Genomic DNA, 17,289 nt, shown 5'->3' with positions numbered 1-17,289 from the left:
CACAGCGAAGCATCTCTGTTTGCAAAATATTTGGCACCCTACTGCTGTCTGGACCACACTTTACAAACCTTTCTTGCACCAGAATTGAAATAAGCATCTTGAAACAAAAACTTTGGAGATCCTTAATGGGAAAACAACTAGGAACAGCACAAAACTTGGCAGGATTTCGGGAACCAAAAAACACCTGCATTTCTCTGCCTTGTTTTGCGTTTTTCTCTGTGTGTGCTAATTTTGCTCTTTCTGTATTACTCAGTGATGTTTACTTGTTTTGTGTAAATCAATGGCTCCAGCATCTATGGGATGAACAGCAGCTATATCTCTATGGCTTGGCAACTCCACAAATTCTTATGATCCATGCTGAGCTTTCTGTGGCAAATTTCTACTTCTTTTCTGGCTTCAAACAAACTAACTGGTTAAAACATAATACACCTAATCTGTTAAAACGTAAAACAAATAATCTGTCGAGAGTGCACAGGAATGAACTTGGACTGGTTAATCTACTGAAGTACATCTGCTTACTTCTGTTCTGTATCTGATCCAGTAAAATCAGAAAAAGCAGTTAAGAGTGCAGTCTCAGACTTCTCTAGTATCATGGTGGATAAACTGAACACAAAGAGGAATTACTCTGAAGATAAACTCTTTTTCAGGTAAAAGCTGTTGGATTTGTTAGCTTTTAGGATACCATCATGGACTGCAGAAACAGTATAGCATCTGAGGAGAATCTCCCGCTAGTACGTGATGAATTTCCAAGTTTATGCTAAGAATCAGCCCTTCCTTCTCTCTGAAACCATTCAGATTTGCTTTATCTTTCCACAGCACAGGCTTCTTCGCAGCAGGGAATCTGCTTTTAAATTATGTTTGAAAACTACCACATAATTAGTAAAAATAGCAGCCACTTCATTAGCAATGCAGCACTTCCTGTCTCCTGCACAATGGGGTTCTTCAGACACAAGAAGGGAAGAAGCTGGGAGCCTGTTAGTCTGTTGGAGTCCCAAAACCCAAGAAGGAAACTCACCTTTGCTGGATGCGTGGATCGGTTTGCACCAAGGGCAGGATGGCTTCCAGCACTTTACTTGCTGAGCCTGGCAGCATCTCTAATACTTTCTTATCAATTACCATTTTGTCCACAATAGTCTTAAAGTAGCGTAACGCACTGACGACCTCCTTCTCCTTTTCCTCTAGCCATGAGACATTCTAAAGAGGAGGAAAAAAGGAAAGAGATGTTAAAACCTCAGGATTTTTAAGGGCAAGGTTACTTTAACTTACCTGAAGTACGGTGACACTGAATGAGGTACATTCCACGAGGAGTGGAGAAAACCCCTTCTACCACAATTACTTTTAAACTGACTTACTACTCTTTCAAAAGAAGTCAGTACAAAATTGCACCCACACTTTAACTTTCTGAATTACGTGCATTCCAAACTGAAGTCTAATCTTGATCAGTTTTAGGCCAAGATTGACGCTACTGATGATGTGAAGGGCACTGCTTTGAAACCCACACGCCAAACTGCGAGGGTGGAAAAAAAAAATATACCAAACGCAGATAGTAATGATAATGCAAGAAAGGAAGCAACAACTACTGGTTTTAAATAGAGTTGCCCCTCTGATGCAATCAAAATCCTTTTGCCTTAAGCACATCTCCCTGTGAAAAGGTTTTTCAATCAGAAAATGCAGTGGATCAGCCAAAGGGAAAGAGAAAAACAAATCACAATCAGAAAAACTTCCAAATTCCAGAACAATCCAAACAAGAGGCCTCCATTTTTGTACCCATCCCTGATAGTTTCAGTGACATATGTGGTGTTCACCCTTATTATTTTGAGTAATTCTGCTGACTGTAATATGCCTACTTGTATGAAAGTGGGCTATAGTTTTGTCTCTCCGTTCCCAAATAAAAACCATTCTGATCAGCCTCCAACCTAAGTCATTTTGTGATGCTGCTGGAACAAGGGAACTCACACGCCTTCCATGGGGACAGACTGTGGAAGCTAAATTTTGGCATCAGTGAATGAATGTTGCAGAAGGGAGCAATTCATTGGAATAAAGCTGAGTTGTGGTCACCAACTTCCATGCCACCACCAACACTAGAAGAGGAAATTCAGAAGTGATACATGATATCTTAATGGCATTCTGGACAGGGATATTTTTAAGGAGTTTACCAGAGTATGCCTGGAGGACTTTTAATACCACAAGTAGTTCCTAAGTGAGGTTTAAATTAACTACTGAACACTGCTAGAAAAGGAGCAGAGAGCTTAGCAGAGCCAGGTTTCATCCATTATCTCCTCAGTAAATTCAGCTTCAAGAATTAATGACCTATGGGCATTGTGTGCTCCCCATACTCTTGTCAGCTGTTAAACTGCTGCTTTTCTGCAAAATTGGGCCAGCAGCCCAAAAGATTTTAGGAAGAACAATTTATAGGCAGCACTGGTTAGTAATTTGGGGCCAGTTGCATAAAAGGATTAGAGTTCCAAGTCCCATCTAGCTCCAACTTTAGAAGTCCCATCCAAGATCTGCAAACTACCCTGTCATTTTCATCTCATCTTCCAAACTCTGCTGCTGCTTCCACTTTTTGACAATATTACTCGCCAGGCACCTCAAATTCTGCTCTGTAGCCCACAGCACCTCAAATTCCCTTGCTGAGGAGCATCATGGCAACTCGCTGATGTCAAAAATGACATTTCCCATTTTTCAAGCATGTGTCCTCACCAGTGCACGGTTTATTCCAGGATACGGAGAGGCTCAGTCCCTCCTGTGAAAGTTTTGCACATCATATGAAATGACCACACATTTCATATGAGAGAGCCTGTATGTTCCCCAAGAGAGTATGACTATGGCCCAGTGGTCAGAGCTCTTGAACAGAAGTGAAAAAATGTGGATTGCAGTTCCTGCTCTGATGGCTGTTTATGTATTTCATTCAACAACTGTTTCCTGCAGAAAGGCTTGCGACTTAATAGCTTAAACACTCTCCTGGCGCATAGGAGGGATGGGCTTGCCTCTGAGAGTTCAGGGCTGAGAACGACAAGTGGAAACACAAATCCTTCCGTTGAACATGTCAAGGCATGCAAATCCAGCCACCGGACACTATCTGGGACACAGCCCTTTTTTTTTTTCCTTTTTTTTTTTTTCTTTTTTTTTTTTTCCTTCAACGTCCCTGCTAGCTCTTTGGGTGACATTCCATACGAGCAGTTTTTATGCATCCCCTTCTGAGGTCCAAAGGTATCATATGTACGTGTGTATACATGTGCACACAAACACACACAAGAAAAGCCTATACATCCTACATAGCATTGCAGGTTCTGCTACAGAGCTCAGTTGCTGCTACGAGGCTGAAGTTTCTTGTGTTCAGTGCTCTACTCACTAAGGCCTGAGAACAGCAGCAATAAATCTAGAGAAAAGAGTAATAACCTGGTGGGATGGATGGATATTAATATATTCCAGTGTCTGCATCTCACAAGACTAAAGGTATTAAGTTTTTCCACCCAACATTTCAGTGTGTCCCTAAAGCCAAAGTAAACATGCAGTGGTACCCCTCTGGGTTGGCAGAGAGGACCCAAACTAATCTCTCACTTCATTTCTCCATGGAGGTGAATTTGCCCCAGTGGTTACCTTACCGCAGGGAGAGAGCAGAGCGGTAACTGTGAGAGCTGCTAAAGCATTCACCCATCGCCCTTTTGGGCATTAAATGAGATAAATTTAACATTCAGGCAAAATGGCATCTCCTCTCCACTACCCTGCCTGACACACACAGATATTTTTGCATGATTTTCGAAGTTTTCCCTTAAATAATCGTTAGAAATGCATCATGTATGAGACACGGCCGACCCAGCGAACTGTGCAGAATACACCTGCTTACAAAACCTGGAACAGTCCCTTTTTCTCCTGCATTTTGGCAGTGAAAAACCTATTATAACTTTGCATATAGTGTTGAAGGGCACTAGTGTTCCCCCAATATGCCCTATGGTAAGAATCGAAGACAGTGTCCAGGGGACAAAAGGAGGCTCTGGAAAAAACCTCCCCCTACGTTGCTCACATGTAGGTATAAAGGGGAAGAGGAGAAGATCTCTGCAGGGGTTGAGTGTAACCTTCAGGCTACACGTACTGATTTTACATTAATTTTAGGTATTGCTATCTCTGCTCTACAGTGATTATCTACTTCAAGAGTATAAAAATAGCATCTTAAGTACTTAAGAGGGAGGAAAGGATGATATTTGGTTTATCAAGTGTGTCTTCTGACAGAAAAATCTCCTGTTTGTCAACTGATGTATATATTCCAGTGAGAGAACCTGATGATAATCCAGGCATATACTCTTCCCCACTCCCTCCACACAAAGCTAATGAGCTGACGACATCCAACTAATTGATTAGTTGAAGAATAGCTGTTAAAATAGATAAGGAATAAGCCAGACATCAACAATATTTCACAGTATAAAAATGTATACAGCTTAAATAATCATGTTCAGTAATAAAAATTATTGCATTTTGTTTTCCAATTAAAAAAAAATCCCAATACGTACATAATAAAGGTTTTACATGTTCAGCCTTATCAGTAAATCCTCCCGCATTGTTTTCAGAGGAAAGAAAGAAAGGCACGAACTTCACCTATTATGAACGTGCTAATATATTTGCTATAGAACAGCCTTTTGGAAAGGGCTCTTCATTTTCTAATACGAGGTCACATATCAATTTAAAGAAAGGCCTCTAAATTATCTCAATGTACCATCCTGAAACATCGTTGGAATTAAAAGCCTTCAAGAAGTACTCCCAGATTTTTTTTTTATTTTTATTTTTCAGTAGCAGCCAGCAATACAAGGTGCTCGGCTCCCTAGAAAGTATATCCATAGCCTCCTGGGGGAAAAAAACCTAAACCCAACTGCAGTCTGCGTAATAAAGGCCTCATCATCTTCCACCTGATGGTGCAAAATAGGGCTAGGAGGCCCCGCAGCGACTGCGCTGGGTGTTAAGCACATCACACAGCACAAGATAACTGTATCATGCTTACTGCTCTCAATAACACCACAACAACCCTCAGCAGAGATAATCTAAAAAAGTTCGCATGTCTGGCGCTGCACGTTGGATGAGACTTTCAACAACAACTGGGAAAGATTTTGAATTATCATAAATAACCTCAACTGTTCTTAACTTTTGGCTTAGATTTATACTTGAAAACTGACTGCAACAGTACTGTTACAGAGCCAGTCTCCAGTCTACATAATCAGGTCACAACAGCAGAGGAGATAACACCGTGATGTGTTTGTGCTGGGAAAGAGTGGTGACCTCAGCCCTTAGAGGACTTGAAGTACATCGCGACTGAGGAACGGTGTGCTACAATCAGCAGCTGCTGGAACGCATCTGTTTGACTCTCCCTGCTGATGTCGTCAGAGATTGAGCACATCTTTGGACCAGATTCAAGGATTTGCTTGCCTGGGTTTTGGGGTTTTTAAAAGGATCACACCCCAAAACCAGGCGGTTATTTGGAAGTGGTAAGTATAACCATAGGGTGTGCATGCAGGGAGGAGGTGTCAGGCCATACACTACATTCCATAATGAGATATTTAAACACTTATGGAAGGAGGTCTCATCAGGTTCTCCAAAGGAAAGTAGATGCCTTGCTTGCTCTTATTTTATACTACACAGCGCAGTTTATAACTAACCATAAAGTAACCCTGAGAATCCCTGAAAAATCTGCAGAATTCTGCAGAGGACAAAGTCACACACTAAAAGTGGAGCTGCAGATTTCGATAAACTGAGTACCAAACAAGCAAGAAAACAGCAAAACTAACAGAATATGTCCTTTGTCTGCTTACTTTGTTCACTGACTTCTCTGGTGTTTTCACTGTCAGGTCAGCTTGCTTTCCTTTCTTTGAAGGGGTTCTCTTTATTTTTGGTGAATGAAACTTGCCCTTCAACTTCATAGTGAACGAGGAGAGATGGGAACGCTCAGAATCTAGAAAGACACAGAAATGCGTTACTGGATTAGGGTAAATTTGTCGAAACCGGGGAAGTTGTATTACAGCATTATCTGGAAGACCAGCCTATGAAAAACATTGCAACCATGTAAATTTATTGAGCGGAACAGGATAAAAAAAATAGTAATTGTGGCTCTGTATTATGTTTCCAACCACAGTACCACCATCATTTCCTGCTTCCCCTCGGAGGTAGCAACACTGCAGTGCAAAGGCAGGAACAGTGGGATTGCTACTGCTCTGTGCCTTGGAGACAGAAAAGGAAAACCACCTCTCTTAAAAGCACTTATCTCCAGCCCATCCCAAAGTACTTTACAAAGGAGGTAATCATCATCCCTCTTTTGCAGAGGAGCAACTGAGTCAAGGGGATGAAGTGACTTGTTCACAGACCTCTGGCAGAGCAGAGCTCCTGCCCGTGACTTGGCTGGGGGTCAGCAGCCACCATGGGTGTGCAGGCAGGGTTCTGCCTGGTACCCAGGACTGGTGCCTGCTTCAGGGAAGGAAAACACAGTCCGATGTGATGCCTTTCCCAGGTTGCTGATCTCTGCTCACTTGGTAGCATTGTATGTGGCTGCATGGATAATCTGAACAAAAATGCCAGCCCTTGTCATTCACAGTGGGCTTCACTTCATATGTACCAGACAAACTAGAGAAGAGAGGAACCACTTCAATACCAGGGCATCCTTGAAGAAGTTTAATTACAGGACTGCTCAACCCTTTTAAAAATCACATTTTGGTGGTTCTTTGAATATCGAAAGCAGAAGTCTCAAGGGTTTGCAATCATGCCATATGCAGACTTACTGTTGAAATATATTTTTACCTGTTTAGGCAAGAAGCTAAATAAAACTAAGCTGCCTTGTAGAAAGCAACTTAGAATGTATTTTGAGCAAAGGGCACTTTAATAAATGAAGGTCTGAATTGCTGTCTAGTGACCCAGATAATTCAGCAGAAGATACTGAACTTGTCTTTAACTACATTATCAAGAAAAGTAAGCAGTTTTGCTGTAGGTTTCATTTTTCTTTTCGATTATTTGGGAACTGACTGCACTGGCTATAATGAGTCAAAATGACACAGTCCCATGCATGCAGCACTGCACAGCCTTCTTAGCATGCAGACTGCAAACAGAAAAGGCTGCTGAGTCAAATCTAGCACCCAGAAGCAAAATGTACACTGCAGCGCAAACACGGGTCCTCATACTCAGAAATTACCTAACCACAACTCAAGGGAAGGAACCTGTGCTTGCCTCCCCATAAGGGCTGTCTCCCTTTAAACTTAGTTTTCTGGTAGTGTGTTAAGACCCTGCTATTAACACCTTCACCAGAGCCAAAACTCTTAACTAGTTACATCCTCTAGATCAAAATTTTGCCGGCATCCTATTAATGGAAGCTGCATCAGCACCAATTATAATCTAGTCTGGCTGCAGACCTGTGCTCCATTTATAGGAGTAAACGTTTTCAAAGTTTTCTTGGTATCATAAAGTCCTTTCTAATGCACTGAGGAGGGAGGCACTAAAAACCTTGGTCACTGCAGATAAAGCCAGACATATCAGTTGGCCTCTGAAAGATCACTTACAGCAGCTGGCACCCTAACTTAGCAACAATTCACGTCATCGCTTTACATCGACAAGGGGATCTCCAACCCTGTAAAACCTCTCTGGCTCCATGGGGTGCTGAAGGTCACCACTGAAAGCAGTTCCTCGCTGCTGTGATAATGCTCTTGCATGCTCCTCCCCCCAAAATAATTCATATTTATTTCGTACACCATATGAGAATTTCTATACACACGTGCGTATGCATGCCTGCCAAGAGAAGTCATGGCTCTGAATTTATTTTTTTCAAGAACTGGCAAACAATTACAATAATTAATCTACAGGGAAATAATGGTAGCAGCAACAAATTGTGTCTGGCTCCTCCACGCAGTGAGATCCAAACTGCGAGTCTGAGTAAGAAAATATTCAATACCTACAAATCCCTTGTTTGCTCATGGTGATAATTTTGCCTTGTAGGGACAAGAAATTCTTAAGGGAGAAAGATTTCAGAAGACTGCAGTTTCATGTTCTCCTTCCCACCAGACATCTCTACCCACCTTTATGGGGCAAGCACACAAACAGCTGAACCAATGTGTGTGCATGGTCAGAACCTCTAAAAGAAGACATCTTGTCAGCAGAGAAAGTTTCTTCTGCTGACAGCAGGTTCCCTTCGCCACCACCCCCCAACCATTGCCCTTTGCTCTCTTTACCCTTCTGTCCCATCAAACACCGAATCATGTGCGCGCCATGCTCCGAGGGGACACAGACCTGCAGAGCGAGGACAGGAGCAAGTGGCTGGTGCAGAATAGGGACTACTTAAAATAGTACTAATGAAGTAAACCAGCTGACATTTGCAAAAATAATAAACGTCATTGTTTGAACAGCCCTGCTTTGAAGATCACAAATTAATGCAGCTCTTCACTACCATGTCTTTCCATCTACAACAAGCATTTTCCGTATCTCATCTGCTCATAAGTTTCTGATGCATTTGCAGTTAAACAAATGAGTCACAAACCAATATTCTCTTATGCTCAGTTACACTTAGCACTTAAAATAGCACTTTTCTTGTTCCAAGCACATTACAAACATATCTTTCTCATCCTGAAACAGTTGGGTCTTAACCTTACTCTGCAGATGGGAAGCAGGCACGAAGACGAAGCAACTTGTCTAAGCAGAGCAGAGGGTGAGTCAGTGACTCCAGTAGAGCATCTCCATCATACCACCGGCCCTCGTCCCTCTCCCCGTATTCACAAATCAAGCGGTGGAGCTACTGTGAATATATTCAGGGAATGCCAACAGATGTTATTCGGCACGATGGGCTTTATGGTTTTCAAGCAGATACATCATTCAAGGGTTATAAACAGAATTTGCATTTTAATGAATCTGGATGAAGTGGTATAAAAGAGAAGTTACACTTAAATAGGAAGGTATTCTAGCTCAAAGGTGTAAGTTACCTAAGCTTTTACAGATGATGACTGAACCTCTCCTGCAAAAAGCACAGCTGAGCAAGACTTTCTAGGCTGGTTACCATAGCACTGGTCTGCCTTGAGAAAGTCACCTTCTTCACACTCTATACTAATTCAAATATCTAACATGTCCTGTGTCTGTCAAGTTTAAAAGCTCAAACAGCATAGCATGCCTTTACAGATCAAATAATTTGATAACATACAGAGAGAAGCAGAAAATAGAGCCATGGCAGTGTTCAAACAGCTTCCCCCGTCTCTCTGCGCCTTCCTGCCTGCCGACAGTAACCAAACCCCTTAATGCAGCATTGAGGTTGTACCTGAGCTTGGTAGTCTGCCCGTTGGAAATTGTTCTATCGTATTACCCTCGCCTCTTACTGATGAATAACCAACAGTGTTTAACTGCAGTCTCAGCACTGGCCTTTTGAACCTCTCCTCCATTCTGCTGCGCAGGAGAAGAGTACCCTGTACTTACTTCTATGCAGTGTCCAAACATTTAGAAGATGAATGGGAAAAGACAGGGTAATAAACTCAATGGAGTGATTTCAACTGGAAGGGGGGAAAAAAAATACTGTTGTATCAAAGTGTTTCTGTCTCAAAGGAACTGCTGACTTTCCATCCCCTTGTATCTCATCTGTCTGGATGCTCTGCTGCTGTACACAACTGGGGGGAAAAAAAATCCCTTCAAAATTACTTTACTATGGATTTGAGTTTCTTGATTTCTGACTGGACGTTTTAATACATCACTCGTTTCATTGCTAATTCCATCCCCCTATTAATGAGGCTCCCGCTCCGTTGTGCTTGAACGTGCTCCAGCTGTTGAGTCACGGCCTCGCTCAGCTCTCAGGCTCATCTCCCCGGCCGGCACGCGTCTGGGGTCCGACCACACACACAACATGAGAAAGCTCACGTTACGCGCCTGCTCCAAGCAGTCCCGCTGCCAGAGGGTTTTTTTGGCACCCATTTTGCCCCTTGAGCCCCCCGGGCTGGGGAGGCCATGGCCGGCTGGGAGCCACCTCATCCCCCGGCAGCTCCGCCAGCTCCAGCAAAGCAGTGCTGCCTGCCAGTGTGCCAACGGAAAGCTAAATCTGGTGAGGAAAGAACTGCAGATTTTAAACAACAGCAGATTAAGAGGCAGAAGGGAAGGCAGATAAATCAGCTTATGTGCTTGTGGGAGAAGAAACTAGGCTGCTTAGGAGAAAGCCGGCAAGTCAAAGCCCAACGTCCACTGCTGCAAACGGTCACTTTCTACTTGGGTTCAAGTTGAAACACACACATGCTGGTGAATTCCACCAACCTAACCCAGCAGCAAATTATTTACTTTAAAGTCAAAGTGAAAGTTCAGCCTTTTACAGAGCTCAGTCATGGCAGACTTTCCAGCTGCCGGGTCCTCATCGCTCGCTGTCCGCACCTAACCAGCACATGGGAGGCTCCAGAGGTGGGAAATAACCCCCCGCTGCTTCTGCACCTCCTGGTCATGGTTTTGTCACTGCAGCACAGCTCAATGGCAGGCAGGCTCCATCAGCAGGGGCGTGCAATTATAACTGTTCAACTTGGCTAGTGGTTGGATCATACCAAACAAATTGAAAATAGACTTTTTTTTTTTTAATATAAAAACCCCCAACTTCAAAATACAGTTCCTTCTCTTTCCTTCACCTGAAAACCTAAACCCTCCATCTTCTCTCACTCTGTATATGTTCACACACTGAAAGCCTGCAGCTTTAGAGGAGTCAAAGCCTTAAAAAAGGGTTATAGTTCATTTTCCAGCTCAAACTGACTCTTGCGGCTCGTCAGAAAGAACGAAGTGGAGTCTAAACCTCTTATCCCACAAATGGTTCCCTTTTTAAAGGCCATTTGGGTCTCTGCTGGATGCACATATTTAAAAGCTATCAGATTAAAAATAACCGCGGACATCTCTCCCCATGTCATAATGAAGCTATTGTGCACATTTTTAATCAACCGCTCCTGCCATTTATGCCATGAGTCCTTTGAAGGCTGAGGTGACTTATGTAATGAGTTATACAACGATGCCCATTAAAATGGCATTTGTTCCCTTGGGCTCAGCTCCATCATTTGTGGAAGACAAAAGGCAAGTTGCAAAGCTTCAGCTAAACCCTAGCTGACAGGGACTTTAAGAGTTCTGAAGCAAAAGAAAACCTAACGAGCTGTAGCTCAAAACGACTTTTCCGCTGAGGACGTCTGTTTGGTGCTGCGATGAGCTACCCAGCGAGAGGCTATGGGGCCGGGGCTATGGCCCTGGCTCCTCTAGATCCAATTCTGCTGTCAGAAACACAGGAGAACAGGCAATTCAGGACGGACAGATGGGCACATGAGAGCTTCCCATGATAGTCATGAAACATGCTGCAAAGCACAGATCTTTCAAGATTTTCTATGAATATTACTACAGTTCCCAACCATCCTCCTTCCACCCTCTCCCTTCGCTGTAAGGTAACGGCTGTATCTACTACATGCTTGTAAGTACACAGATCTGCAAGGCCTTTGCCCTGACTAAAGCTTTTGGGCTCTCCTAGAATGCAAACATTAATATAATAGTGATTGACAGAAAATCAAAGCCTTCGAGCTTTGCAGAAATGCTGCTCTAACCTGAAACTCAAACAGCCTCTCCCAACAGCCGAGTTCCTCCACAGAAGAGTTGGCAGAGCCGATGCAGGAGGAACAATGTGAAGCTCACCAGTGGGCTGTGGGCAACAAAAAGCTACCGCAGGGGAACTTTTAAAAATAATTTTTAGTAATTTTTTGGTGGAGGGCATCTCTGTCTTTCTTCCGAAAAAACGTTCAAGCCTGCCGGTGTGTGGCTATGAGGATGGAGAGGAAGCCTGAGGCTTTCAAGGAGGGTTGAAGAAATAGATGAGGAGAACCCCAGATACGTTCTCAGCCCTTTCACACCTGCAATGTGTAACTCCGCTCTGGCATTATGCAGCAAACAGCCTTCTGCTACATTTCACGCCCTCCTTCTCCAGAAGTCCTGGGGATGTTTAGAAGTCTAAAACCGCTGATATGCAGCACTTGTGCGGTGCTGTACGTTCTCAAAAGGATGAACTGGGATCCTGAATACAGAAAAGACAGAACGTGACAAAACAGAATTAAAACATCCCTTATAAACATCTGAGCATATCACTCTTGCACCACTACAGAAGCCTCAGAACTACCACTTCCATCTCCATGAGTTTATTTTTCTCAACTTTGCCATTACTCCCAGAGACTCAAGCAAAGAGAATTTATTCAGAGACAAAAAAGACCTGGTAAGAGATTCAGAAAGGGAAAAAAAAAAAAAAGGGAGGGTCCGGTGTCAATCAGGAAGTTTGCCCACCCTAACCTTTGTACCTTAGGTGGAGCTGTTTGTAAGCTGCTCCAAGTCCCTCTCCAGGGAATCCGATTGCTAGGAGAGCAGCCAGGTTTTAGAGGAAAACGGTGGAGGAAGGGCAGCTTGAGAATCAAACAATTGCTCTTGAGCGCTAAAGAAACTTTTCCTTTAACATCACGTCACCTTCGAAGCAGCCAGCATTTGGGAGCGGAAAGACCAACTGCCCTTTTTCTTTTTTGGCAACATTACAGTGAATGAGCATAAACCAGCGAGCATTAATGATGTGCAATGACAGCACACTAACTTCTATGGAAAAGGGAGGCTCAGTTCCCTCTCAGCTGGCCAGGCAATGCTCACTGACTCACAGGCTTCATTATTTTTTATGCTGCCCTCTGGGGCCTCCAGAGGAAGCAAAACATTTTTATTTGTCAGAGAGCACATTTTTATTTTTATTTTTTTTTTCTTTCTAAGCAACCATGAATGAGGCATCTCCAGCTGCAGCAACCTCATTGGAAAGAGCGCACAGTGTTTGCAAGGGAATTGGGAGGCACAGAGGGCAACTTATCAATTCAGCCACATCTCCCGACTGCAGCAAAAAGGATTGGGTCAGTCAACAACATTAATTTTATGGTGCATTAGTACTACAGCTCTTCTTCCTTCCAGCTTTACATTTGGAAGCAAATCTTCAGGGTGCGAGGAAGAGAACATGTACCAGACCAAGCAGCAAGTTCAGAGCAGCTGACGAGGTTCCCTCCTAGTCCTCTTTTAGCCTGAAGTAGTTCAGAAGAGAGAAATCTGCTTGCATGAAGACACATAAACCAGGAATCCTTTAGCTGCTGAACAGTGCAGCAATGTCACCCAACCAATTTACAGGGGGAAAAAAAATAGGAAAAAGGTACAATTTATTGAACAAGGAGGGATTTAAGGGAGTAGAACTTTGCTGCCCACGTTCAGTTTCCTCCAGCACACCAAAGCTGGCTTTGAGACTTCTTTTTGAAAAAGATACTGCAATTTATTGATAAGCAGCAGACAGGACTTTGGCTCTGTTTTATTTGAAAGAAAGCCACTCCAGCAGATTGGTCCCATATCAACTCACAAGCAGAAATGCTGCCATTTACCAAATCACTAGCAAACCTTTGTGCGGCATCTGCTAAGTCTCTGGTAATTTCCCATTTAAGTACTGATTTTGCACAGCTCTGCAAGCCTGAGAGAACTAATGGGATTACAACACTGGTAACATGACTCGTAACTCCCCCTGTGCCAGCAACACTAAAACAACAAGAGAGTCAAGTAGCCTCCAACATCAACATGACTGCTGTGGTCCATGCTCACCCTGCTCTACACATAAAAACCACCAAGGTTGTTAACTAAACATTTAATTTTAAATGGAAAAAGAAAATCCAGGCATAGCCTCTGCATTACTTCAGTAAACAGCTCTGAGCACAGAAATTGCAACGGTTGCAAGGGAATCTCTTGAATTTGTCTGTTCACCAAACATGACTTAATATGGGGTCCGTGGGCATCCCCACTTGTCTAACTGCTTTATGAGGATATAGTCATGACAGTGATTCAGACATCTAAAAATAAAGCCCTGCAGGCACAAGTATGCATGCACACTACCTGAGTCACTCCAGGCTGTAGGGAGCATGTGAGCCAAAGCTAATTCATTTCATTCACGCTGCTGCCATGGCCAAGCAAAAGGCCTCGTCACTGAGCTCCGCTTAAACTCTTTCTCCCCTCCTCTCATTTAGACTCTTTCCACATTGAAAAACCTTTGCTAGACTTGGGTTTCAGTCATACGGATGTCAGCTTTGAAACTCAGACCTGAAAGATTATAACCCGATGTTGCTGAAGCTGTTTATCCATCTCCAAGGTGACAGAATGTCGTCACCGCCACTCTGCAGGACGGCAAGCAGAAACACATTATTTTAGATGCTTTAGGGAAAAGCCTAATTGCTCACAACCTGCCCACAGGTTCAATAGCTGAAAAAACAAGGTTGTAAATGAGAGTCTTGACTTTGTATCTGCCCCACAGCACTAGTTTTGAACAGGGAAAAAACTCAGCCCTCTTTCATCCTTGGAGAGTAACCTCAGCTCTCATTCATTAGGCGATGGAAAAAAAGAGAAGCTGGCTCGGATCTGCCTGACACAATTTCCAGTTGCTTTGGACATTACTAATTATAGTCATCTTTATTTTTGACCTCTGATTACAGACTCTTTGCACATTCAGACTGAACTGCAAAGCTAACCCCTCTTTTCTAGTAGGCTTGGGAGGAACCTTATAGCCTGCCCAAAAGCCACCGCCCACAGTCCTCTGAGCTTAGCACAAGAAATAACATCAAAACATGGAAAGCATTTGCTTAAACATGCTTGATTTTATTTCCTTCTTTAGCAAGTGCCATAGATTAAGGGCAGCAGTCCAGGTGAGAGTGTGATGTAAGCTCTTTTCCATGCATGTTAAGAGATGAGCTAACTTCTCTGCAAGGAAGCCTCATTTCTCACTGTTCTGACTAGCACCGTATCCTCGGGGCTCAGATACTGAAAAGCAGATACTTCTCGGTTTGGTAAGATTAAACATGTCTGCACAACTCCAGCGCACCATGCTGGGGGCTCACATCTCTGCAAGAGAAAGAAAAATGAATTTCAGGAACCAGGCCAGCACTACCTCCTAGAGAGGCATCCCAATACCAGTGTAAACTTCCCAATCTTGCTTACTCAATAAACCAAGGCATCACAGGAGGTCTATGCAAATCACTAAACTTTGAAGTACTACTACACTGTTGCCCCAAAGGGCCAGCTCTCTATCTGCACATACACAGACAAGCACGTGTGCAAAGCGATACAGTGGCACCGCAGGTGTGAAATTTCTGATGTAATCAGGTCAGAAGCTGCTTTTACATTATTGTTGTGCTGCTTATATGAAGCCGCAGGCCATATCCTCAATTCCATACCCTATTCTATACCTGGTAGGATCTGCAACCAAACCACCAGTTTTATTGCTTGCCTACAGGCAGTAGGAAATTTTAGTCTATAAGCACAATTTGAAACATCAATGCCTCCAGCAAGGGGAAACCGAGATGTTAATTGAACTGAACAGCCCAGGAGGGAGCGGAAACACTAGCCCTCATCTTTGTTAGTTTAGGATTAGCACATCCCTACACCATCATGGCAGGAAACATGAGGTAGCTTACAGAGTCGAAGTGAGATGTCTTCTACTCCACTGCACATAAACATTAAAAGTTACTTTAGCAGTAAACAATTATTTGTGACAACTCTCTATTTTATCTTGTCTCCTCATGCCTGAATTAAAACAGCCTGGTTACATCACTCCTGCAGTTGACAGGTTTCAAGGAGAAGGCACGCTGCTACAAACACCCATCTTCTCAGCAAATCCCAACTTTAAAACAAAAAAAAAGTCTTAAAAAAAGATATAGAACAATAAACTTCTACAGAAGCAAACCCTAGCAGATCTGTACAAGTGTCACCAGAAACACGACGGAATCTGAAGGAATCCATGCTAACACAACTGAGCCTACTGAAGACTTGAGGCTTCAGTAGCATGGAAATAGTCACTAAAATTTTACCTGTTCATTTAATGCTGAAGAAAAATCAGCTATTCCCCAGCTATTTCGGAATATTACGCAGCCAAATGCAGTGACAAGTTTGGAAACCAACTCAAGGGGATAGCTGAGCCTGATTTCTTTGGAGCTTGTTTCTTTGCTGGCATGCAACATTATTTCTTGTATCACCCTGACTATCTATATTTAAACAGTTACTGTTATCTTTTATGGAAATCACCAAAAGTAGGCCCTATTAATAATTAGTTTCTATTTTTTAATGAGCTTCCAGTTTACTGATACAGGAAGTTGGCCTGCCTTTCAAGAAGAAAAAATTTTAATGGGGCGATAGCTAAAGGGAGCTAAGCCAAGGCTGTATTTTACCAAAACCAAAGTTGAACCTTATCTCAGTATCTCTTTACAATCCTGCTGAAACAATTCTCTAATCACCGAATGAATCTTGGTGAATTAACAGCTACTGGAATGAGGTTTTACTAACAGCCCATTCCCTTATCATATCCATCCCATGCGGAGCATGGCATCATGTTTCAAAAGTGAGGTCTTGCCCAAGAGCCATACCTGCCAGGGAGGCACAGCGTGCCACATGAATGCATTCAAAGACCACGATCCACTCCGTGCGAAAAAGCATGTTTTAAAACCCCATGCCCAGATTCTGTGGCAGAGAGACCTTAGGATTCTATAAATAAGAAATAATTTTGTACAGTATTTATATTTAATTTGGTTTTGACAAAGCAGCAAAACCACAGCTGCCACAGCTATTTAAGTCTCTGCAACACAGTACGCGATTGTGTGGTGATCCTGCCGTGCAGCCCTGAAAGGTGAATCAATACCAATTTCAGCTTGTCGTACATTGAGCAATACTTTGGGAGCTTAGGAGGGCTGTTCGGAAAACAGCAACGAGTCTGTAACGAGAAACTTCAGCTCCATGAGGCCCCAAGACGTGCGGCGCGGGGTCTGGCAGCCCCGGGAGGGCTGCGGGTCGGGTCAGGCTATGCTCCATCGCGTCCAGGGAGCACTGCCGCCTCGGTCAGGCTAAGCCTGGTGCTTTGTCAAAGCTTCAGTGTGATTAACTTCATGCTCTTTCACTGTGAAAAACATTCAATAACCTACTGATTTCTGCAGTGCATTCAGTATGTCGTAGCAGTTGGGTTCAGAAAGACATAAAGACACATATATAAAAATACCTTCGGTGCTGTTATCACACGGGTAAATACCTCACAGGCCTTCTGTGCTTAAGGTGATCAACTAGTAATGCACATCCCCCCTGCACAAGCTTCATCCCTGTCTGATTTTGAGTCTTCAACTGGGTCCAGCCAATGACTCAAAAAAATTACGCTGCAGTAAAGCAACAAGAAATGCTGTAAATCATCTTTCAACTAATAAACCACCACCTATAACGCTGCAAACACAGAACTTAGTTTGTACATACGATCCA

General features: G+C 43.2%; 1 protein-coding gene across 8 annotated transcripts in view; it reads right to left on the bottom strand.

Moving 5' to 3' along the window:
• RAPGEF1 (Rap guanine nucleotide exchange factor 1) overlaps window positions 1-17,289 on the bottom strand; it is an 88,958-nt gene that overhangs the window by 48,760 nt on the left and 22,909 nt on the right. For 7 of the 8 annotated variants that reach the window (XM_054848489.1, XM_054848490.1, XM_054848488.1 and 4 more), the window contains 2 exons: window positions 5,802-5,941; window positions 1,016-1,194 (listed from right to left, as the gene is read on the bottom strand). In XM_054848489.1, coding sequence (XP_054704464.1) covers window positions 1,016-1,194; window positions 5,802-5,941 — 319 coding nt within the window. Of the gene's footprint in view, window positions 1-1,015; window positions 1,195-5,801; window positions 5,942-11,858; window positions 12,020-17,289 lie in introns of all 8 variants that reach the window. The other variant, XM_054848491.1, reaches the window with a different exon arrangement.

The sequence above is a fragment of the Grus americana genome, chromosome 20, assembly GCF_028858705.1.
Source record: "Grus americana isolate bGruAme1 chromosome 20, bGruAme1.mat, whole genome shotgun sequence".
Classification (NCBI taxonomy): Eukaryota; Metazoa; Chordata; class Aves; order Gruiformes; family Gruidae; genus Grus; species Grus americana.
This window is presented reverse-complemented; position numbering and strand designations above follow the sequence as displayed.